The 9491-nt window shown below is 32.1% G+C and overlaps 2 protein-coding genes across 2 annotated transcripts; one reads left to right on the top strand and one right to left on the bottom strand.

The window, feature by feature from the left end:
• Positions 1-109: 109 nt before the first annotated feature.
• LOC134254017 (flavin-containing monooxygenase 5-like) lies at positions 110-2237 on the top strand. Its single transcript, XM_062736589.1, has 4 exons — positions 110-444; positions 1009-1194; positions 1522-1655; positions 1963-2237. The coding sequence occupies exons 1-4, from the start codon at positions 358-360 to the stop codon at positions 2138-2140; spliced, it is 585 nt and encodes a 194-aa protein (XP_062592573.1). The 5' UTR covers positions 110-357; the 3' UTR covers positions 2141-2237.
• A 1534-nt stretch (positions 2238-3771) lies between these two features.
• LOC134254016 (dnaJ homolog subfamily C member 3-like) lies at positions 3772-9456 on the bottom strand (the record flags this gene model as incomplete). Its single annotated transcript, XM_062736588.1, has 7 exons — positions 3772-4522; positions 5863-6008; positions 6188-6320; positions 6629-6749; positions 7919-8144; positions 8569-8750; positions 9316-9456. Coding segments are annotated over 7 exons (1089 nt in total), but the record flags the coding sequence as incomplete, so codon positions are not given.
• Between the last annotated feature and the right edge of the window lie 35 nt (positions 9457-9491).

The raw sequence follows: 9491 nt of genomic DNA, 5'->3' as shown, positions 1-9491 counted from the left end.
ATTTCATTTGCATGATTTTGTAAAGCTTGAGAATTTATTTTCAAGTATGTACACGTATCTCATACATTTTCATGCTAAAAAAAAATGCTATACTGTCATCTTGAACATGATTTGTCTTAGAAAAATCTTCATGATAACTGAAGTTTTTAAGATATTTAGGTTAAAATACATTAAGGATAATTACATGTTAGGGACTTTCAACTCACTTTGACATATCCACTGTATTTACATATTTATGTTATACATATTTTATTACAGTTGTTGTACCCAAAATTATTTTCTTCATTCCTTTAGAACATAGAAGGATCAAAGGTCACCTTCGTGAATGGCCAGTCGGCAGAATTTGATGTCATTGTGATGTGTACAGGATACAAGATTAATCTCCCTTTTTTGAGTGAGGACCTAAAGAACACTATCTTGGATGAAAACACAAACTCAATCAAAGTAAGCTGTGAGCTGTATATGGATTATATTTGTTGAAGGAATCTCATATGGTATTATAAAAAACAGTTATCTGGAAAAGGATACATGTATATAGAACGAGCTAAAATTTAAGAGCCTACTGTGAATGAGATTTTCTGATCTCTATATTAATACTGGAGCAATTAATGCATAAATCAGCTTTTTAAAATTATTTATTCAAGACATGAAACAGCCAGCACAGACAAGGGGTTAATATATATCTTAAAAAGCACAATTACTAGAAAAGAAAAGGGGATGAAAAAATGCCCACTTCTTATTGATTTAATATTTAAAAATATATATATATATCCTAGAAAACATGATGCTAAATATTTGTACTATATTAAAAAAATCACCTGTTCATAGGTATTTATACTTTTATTTCTGTAGAAGTAATTATAATGTTCAATCAATATTTAAGCCTAGTTTGCAATTGATTATAACATGCAATTGAAACAGTGATTTATTCTATTTTAGAAAATTTTATATAGATATAATTATAAATGTATAATTATAATTAACACAGAATATTCTTTTACTTCCTAGCTGTACAAAAATGTCTTCCATCCAGAGATTGGCCACTCTCTAGCCTTCATTGGCTTTACACAGCCAGCTTCAGGGGGACTTCTTTCAATGTCCGAAATCCAGGCCAGGTGGTTCACGGAGCTATGTAGGGGGCGCTGTAGTCTACCCACAAAACTCACTATGAACGAAAACATAAAAGAAGAGGAGGTAAGTATTCAATAGAAATACTCCCTATACACTGGGACATGAAATCAATGATTATGTGTTCCCATAAAAATACATGTACCTGGTAATTTCAAGTATTTATAAGTCGAAAAATTCAGTATGTCATTAAAACTGTCATTCAGTGGCAGTATATTAAACTGGCATACACATACATGTATGAACAAATTATAACATTCCATTGAAAATAAAACATAAATTATTTTCATGCAGTCATGCAGCTAGGAGATTGTAAAACAGATTTTAGAACATGTTCATGGGTATATAAAGCAAATGGAAAAAAAAGTATATGTTTTGTAATTGTACCTGTAGGAGATGGTGAAGTCCAGGTACTATCATTCCAACAGACACACGATACAGAGGGACCCCATACTGTACAATGATGAAATAGCCGCCATGTTTGGAGCCAAACCTGAGCTCCTGAAGAATCCATCTCTGGCATGGAGGTACCATTACTCTTCTGATATGAAAGCCTGTTCTCACTGTAAAAAAGTCCAATACATGCAACACTATATATACAATGATAAGTGCATTACACTATAATTAAGAACATTGAAATCTTTGATTTCAATGTGTTTTGGAGAAAGAGATGAGGGCATTTATAAATTTTTTTTGTTATGAAATGCTGTGAACTTGTTTCAAATTTTCTTTTATTTGAAAAATTTAAAAAGAAGTATTCACAGATTTTATTGCTCAGTACACTGTAGGTAAAAGGTTTTTGAGCTCCTATTTTTATTCTCTAACCTGTTTCAGATTATTGCTTGGATCCTGCGGCACATACCAGTGGCGACTCCAGGGACCGAACGCTTGGAAAGGTGCCAAGGATGCAGTGCTGAAAGTCCCAGTTCCGGAAATGTGGCAGTATACAGGAGTTATTGTGCTGGTGCTACTGGGAATATGTCTGCTATACATTCTGTCTTTCTTGTTCTAACTTTTGAACATACCGGTGAATTTATGACTGAATGTGTCTGCAGAGCCATTGTCAATGAAACATTCCTTGTGATAGACTGTGATAAACATGATGTGCAATATTTTTTTTAAATTGAAATTTATATTGGTTTGGTCAAACTAATTAAAATACTTAAATGATATATTTTATTGCAGTTGTTAGCTTTTCTTGATTATAACCCATTGGAAGGGGACATGGTCCTTTATTTAAGCAAATTTAAATACTCTTCAGGCAATATCCAGTTCTAGTGCAAACAAAGATGAGAGTACACTTTATACAGACTGAACATATAACAGGGCCTTTCAAATTTAAATTGCTATATTCATGGTACCCCAGAAGATGACCTCTTGATCCCAGGTCCAAATTGTCAAAGATTTCCCTATCTATAAATAATGGTGAAAATCAAACCTATTCGTAGCTATTTCAGAAACTGCATTCATGTAAATTGTAGAATATTCAGAAAGAAACATTTAGAAAATAACTTCAAAAGTAGTACTTATATACTATTTTCAGTTTATGGTATGAGTGAGGATTTTTAACTGCTTATTAATGCTGTTAGAAAGTTTCCAGTAAATGCACTATAATAAAGGGCAGCATTATGTTTATACTTTATTTAATGAGCTTTAAAAAAAAATGTTTGATTAATTAAAACTAAACATTAAATACCTCATTTTTTATCTACTATTTATTATATCTATTCTCAGTTTATGAATAGTACCGAGACCTTATATAGAGAGAAAGCAGGATCATAGGATTTTGCATTTTATTTGTTTTCAACATCTTCATCGTTAACAAAAAATTGTCTCAGTGAGACCGTACAGTGAAATGATAAATGAAGCCACTGTGATCAATGCATTATTCCTTCTAAAGGCCCTGTATCACATTATACACCTACACAATGTCTGACAGTGCAGACTTATAACAATCTTGGATGTATATAATTGACAATTAAAGACATTTTTAACTTCTGTTTCACTTTTCCATTGTTTTCCTGAATTTTTTCAAGTATTTAAACTTATTAATTTCAATGGATGATAAGTACCATAAAAAAGTGAATTCACATGAATTCAAACAAAAAAAACAAAGCAAAAAAAAAATCTCGAGAAGTTTTTCCTTGCTTTGACAAATTATTTTCCATGTACAAATTCAGAACAAATTAGAGATGGAAACATGTAAAACATTTACTGCTACTCTTTACACAATTCTTCACTAATACTTGCAAGTCATGAATCATGAAATGTAAAATGTCGGCTAGAAGTTTCATGTGTCCCCCTGAGTGAAATTTACATCAAAATTGAAGACCATTTACTCTGATTTACAGTATTACAAACATTCACTTTGATGTTCTGGAGAACTCCCTTTGCAGTTTTTTTTTTTTTGGATTTCATCAAGAATAAGCATTCACATACAAGTACATTATGCACATGCATTGTATACTTATGTAATAATATAAAAGAACAAATGGAAAGAAAAACTTATATAATCACATCCATGTTATTCACTCGTCAAACGTTTTCATTTTCCTTTTTCAGATACATTTCTTTAAAAATAAATTCATCTGAAAACATAAATATTTAATAGATGTACATGTATATATAAAAAAGTTTTCATTTGTTTGATTGAGATTTTCTTCTAAAATGATTTAGCACTATAACTCAGACCCATATAAATATTACAGAAATTTCTCCATTGAATAGAAAGTACATGTACATGTATTCAAAAACATGTCATTTTTTGGGTTTAAACTTGCATTAAATCTTTAAATTTGCTTTGCAGAGTTCAATAACTAAAGCAATTTATTATTTTACACTTTCACACTTGCTGTCTTTGTATGAAAAAGATATTCTAACCTACAGCCAACATATCAAATCACACATTTCCTTTATCATACACAGGCATTTATACACCAGACATTTTCCAACTTCAAAACACATAAACCCAATCAGCAACATGCACCACACAACATTCACATTAAGATCACAGATAATATTTTTTCTTACATGATACAATATTTTCCCTTGAAGATAACAAATTCATTCATGGTGTAAAGGCAGGTGCTGAAACTGACTTACTTGCCATACATGAGATCCAACATTATCCTCTACAAAAATGATAGCACCCTCACACGCACATTAACACATGTACACACATGTAACTTGATATCAAATAAATACAATGTATTCTTTTAGTAAGTTGTCTAGTTTTCCTAAAATGAGGCACCTCGTTAATTAAAGTTGAATTTGAATTTAAATCCGCCCCCTCCGAATGGGTTAAAGCCCTCGTGCCAGAATGGACCCCCTCCTCCCTGTTGTTGCTGCTCGGGGTCTAAGGGATCCTCACCGTTATCAAATTTCTGTCTCTTTTCTGAAATGATAGCATAATATTAGACAATGACAGCATAATATTAGACAATGACAGCATAATATTAGACAATGATAGCATAATATTAGACAATGTTAGCATAATATTAGACAATGATAGCATAATATTAGACAATGACAGCATAATATTAGACAATGACAGCATAATATTAGACAATGACAGCATAATATTAGACAATGATAGCATAATATTAGACAATGTTAGCATAATATTAGACAATGATAGCATAATATTAGACAATGACAGCATAATATTAGACAATGACAGCATAATATTAGACAATGATAGCATAATATTAGACAATGATAGCATAATATTAGACAATGATAGCATAATAGTAGACAATGACAGCATAATAGTAGACAATGACAGCATTATAATAGATAAGATAGCATAACAAGAGATGTTTGTAAAACACTAATGCCCCCCTTCCCCCCAAACTGGAATTTTTCTAAGTGCAAAAGGGCATAACTCTGTCAAAAATGGTGCGATCGTATCCAAAACAGAACTTGACCTAGATATGTATCTGATAAATCTGTATACTAAATTTCATTTCAGTATGTGCAACCTCTGCAAAGAAAATGAGCGGAAACTGCAAATAATTGGAATGTTTCTAAGTCCAAAGGGCACAACTCTGTCAAAAATGGCGCAATCATACCAAAAACAAAACTTCCCCTTGATATTCATCTGATAAATCAGTATACTAAATTTCATTTCAGTATAAGCAACCTCTGTGAAGAAAATGAACGGAAACTGTAAATAATTGGAATGTTTCTAAGTCCAAGGGGCATAACTCTGTCAAGAAAAGCACAATCATATCCAAAACAAAACTTGATCTAGATATTCATCTGAAATATCTGTATACCAAATTTCATTTCAGTATGTGCAACTGTTGTGAAGAAAATGGACGGAAACTAAATGGACCGACAGACAGCAGCAAAGCAATATGTCCTCCCTTCTTTGAAGGGGGGCATAATAATAGACAATGATAGCATGAAACATGTAGTACACACAAATTCACAGACACCTTAATAACAAATTTATACTGAGCTATTAAACATTATTTAATACTATTAAGAGACGATTTTCTTCATTCAATAAAAATATATATCTTTTGAACAACATTCAAGTTCATTCAAAGATTATTATCCATTGTACATATATACATGTAAAGCTTCTGAAGATAGAATGAAAGGCCTAAAGCTTTACTGAAGTTTTTCGTGGTTTTCTTTTTTACTTTAAGTATATACATGAATATACATGCACATGTACACATGAGAGATTTTTCTTCATATGAAAACATGCTCTGAATAAAGCCAAACCTTTATCTGTAAGAACTTCTTTGGCAGCAGCGATATCTATAAATTTCTTCTCGGCCATGGGTTTATTGTCCCCTTCATATTTATCAGGGTGCCATTTAGCTGCCAGTTTTCTGTAGGCTTTTAATATTTCTTTTTTCCTTGCAGTTCTAAATAGAAAACGCATAACTTGATTATACTTTAATGAAAATGTAACAGAAACTCCATGTTAGCTATGTTTTGGGTAAAAGTTACTTCCCTTTAAATGCTACCAGAATGCATTAGAAGCAAAAATTGAACATATTTGGAAAAAATTGATTGTTTCTAATGAATGCAAAGGATATCAAACCTTTTAACTCCTAAAATTTTGTAATAGTCTCTCTTCTTTGATTGTTTTAACAGTTTCTGTGCACGGTTCAATCCATCCTGAGCCCTGCGGTTATGTTCGTCTGTATTGGTTGCTTTTTGGAAATCATTAATTGCTGAAATAAAAAGTTTACATGATCACCAAACAAACATATAAGACATAAAATTCTCCAGTCTCCACTTCCCATGATTTTTATTATAAACATATTTTTTGGCAGTTCAAAATTGCTCTTGTGCAGAGTTGAAGTTTTTCATCTCAAAAATAAAGTTATGTCCACAGCTCTCTCCAAACAAAAATAAAAAGATATACAACATGAATTCTGTAAAGTGAACATCTACTAACTATGCAAGTGTATATAATTAAAGTTTATATACTAGACTACCGGGTATATCATTCTAATCATTAGCTAAGCTGTTGCTGTACCTTCGTCCCATTTTTCACTGGCTAAATACACCTCCGCTCTGTCTATCAAGGCTTCTACATTTTCTGGTTCTCTGCTCAGTAATCTGTTACAATGCATCAAAGCGTCCTGAAGGTTGCCTCCCTACAACGATTCAAGTGTATATTCATATTAAGATACTGATTTCAATATGTTTCTGAAAATTAATTTATCATATGTACTAGGAACACGTGCTTTTGTTTATTATGTGCTAATAAAAGTGACAGTAGCTATTGGTCAGTATTTAAAGGTCGATGCCTGTAGAACAGGTGAACAGGTATTCACTTTAATCACACTTTTAACTCATTCGAAGGCTTTGCTTTGCGACATTCACACCCACCCACCCTTTTACTTACTTCACCCTTTTACTTTTATTTTATTTAATAAAGAAAGTAATTGTTTTCATTACAAGAAAATTAAAAGTTTTGTACACAACAGATTAATTGTCAAAGATGGGAAACAATTTGCTTAGTCGCTCTAGATAATTTTACGTAAAATTTGATATAAATGTAAGATTGTTGTGTAATGGTACATATTAGCTACATATAGTCGAAATGTGTTTACAGATAGTTCTAACTTACATTTATTTTGCATAGGTTTTACTTAAACTAGTCGATTAATTGTACATTATATGACACTTACGCAAGTTTGTGAGAATGAGTCCGCCATTCATTTTGTTTACCTCGCAATTGCTGTGGACTTACAGGTTTCCATAGTTTGTTCAACATAAATCGATGTTGCTTTTTATCTATGGTTTTTCCTGGGCGGCGAGGGAAGCATAATTGTGTTCATACATGCATTATATTACGTTTTTAATCAGTGAAGTGAGGACATATAAAAGCATTGTGTTAAAATGCATTTTGTACTGTTATATGTGATTAATTATATTTTTGATATATTGTAGAAGGAAGGTAGAGAATCGGTACCATTGAAGACTTGTGTTTTGTAAATGTATACGTCTAATAAATACTGGCAAGCAAGCGCTTCCATTCCTATACAGACAAGTGTTCTTGTTTTGATTGTAAATAATTTATGTTCATTTGAGTGAAACGAATTAGAACATTAAAAAAAAATACATATTTGAAATTAAAAACATGAAAGTTTTACACAATCCTTCTCTATAAAAATAGAGAAATATGTTACAGTTCGTATAAAAAATTTATTTAACAATTCATTTCCCTTGGAAATATGAAACAGAAAACAAAAAAAATATTTCAAATATGAATATCAAAGACATTTTTTTTTCCCTTCTGGGTGGACCTGCCAAAATTTACCTTTCCATAACAATGACAGAGATATGATTGTCCCTTGAGCTGGTAGAACTCTACGTTGGGTTCCGTCTTCATGAACTGCTTTGCTTTGTTCAGACACTCATCATACTGGCCAGCGACCTTCGCCTCCTGAGCTGCGTTCAGTTGTTTGACGAGTTTCTTGACCTTTTTATAGTGTGGTTGGCACTGCTTGTCATCTGGGTCCAGCTTCAAACACTCTCTGATTTGACTGTGAGGGAGGAGGAAGAATTTAAAGGATTTATTCATAACTTAGACTACATTTTAAAAGTCTATATGGACAGGAAGCATACACATACATGTATACACATAAATGATATCTATCTTCAAGTAATTTATTGTGAAATCATTTACTCTTATGGAGACATTTTTTTGTGGTCTGAAGAAAATGAAATAAAAGAAAATTTGGATTGAATTCTGCATTTGAAGTTTTAAGTTTTCACATTTTATAAGAACATGAATTCATGGAACTCTTCCTGACATGAAATACATTGAAAATTTTGATAATCAAAAATGAGTCAGAGCTTTCATTGTATGCTTATTTTAAAAGTTGAATGAGGGTGTGCCATATAAAGACACACATGCAATAAAACATGGGTTCAATGTTGAATGTTTTTTTCAGATTAAACGCTTACATCAGAGATTCTTCTGCCTCCCCCAGCTTGTAGTAGAGATCACTCATCTTATAAAACGCTGGTCTGTTGTCGCTCCGTAAGGACGTTGTGGGGCGTATGTCACTTATCGCTTTGTAATACTCCCCCATTTGTATGTAGCACTCTGCTCTTGTCTCGTGTAAGCTGGGATCCCAAGGACATTTCTGTTGGAAAATTACAAAGACAGTTTAATGATTTTCAATTTAGAAGAAAAAATATCTAATCTTTTTCTCTTACTTATGCTACCATTTTAGAAAGACATGAATAAAATGTTTATATAATCTATAGAAATTTGAATTGTTTGGAAATTCTCTATAATTTTTAAAAATAACAATATTTTGCTGTGTCATTCTATAAGCTAGATTTATTGAAATTTACCGGTATTAAACCACTTGCAAAATTTTATTCTAGTGTTATGGTTGGATTTATTTCCATGTAAAAATGCCACATTACAGGTACATCTTTACTAGAACTGGCCTTTGGGCCATAAAACTTAGTTGAGCTCACTTTTGATCTCTGTCACTTTTACTAAAGGAATTAATGGTAGAAAAATGATACTGAGATCAAAAGTGAGGCTCATCTAAGTTTGATGGCCCCAGAGCCTGAACTACAATTCAATCCTGGTTGTACTACAGCAAGTGAAAATTCAATGCACACTTATATATATGAAAAAACGTAGTTTGTTCCTTTGTTTATTGTAGAGATATCAAAAAGAAGACAGAAATATACCTCAATGGCCCTCCCTAGAAGTTCAACAGCACCAGGTAATTGACCGTGTTCCACTAGCATGTAAGCCTCCTCGATGTCTCGTCGCAGTTCAGCCATAGAAGTAAGCTGGGAGGAAGCCTCCTCATTAGGACCTCTCTCCAAATGAAATTAAACAACAGCTGATATAAACAAGCCAT

Source organism: Saccostrea cucullata, unplaced genomic scaffold (assembly GCF_032062105.1).
Source record: "Saccostrea cucullata isolate Sc308-1 unplaced genomic scaffold, CSIRO_AGI_Scuc_v1 ctg18342, whole genome shotgun sequence".
In the NCBI taxonomy this organism is placed as follows: Eukaryota; Metazoa; Mollusca; class Bivalvia; order Ostreida; family Ostreidae; genus Saccostrea; species Saccostrea cuccullata.
Note: the sequence above shows the minus strand (reverse complement) of the source record. Positions and strands in the feature narration are given on the sequence as shown.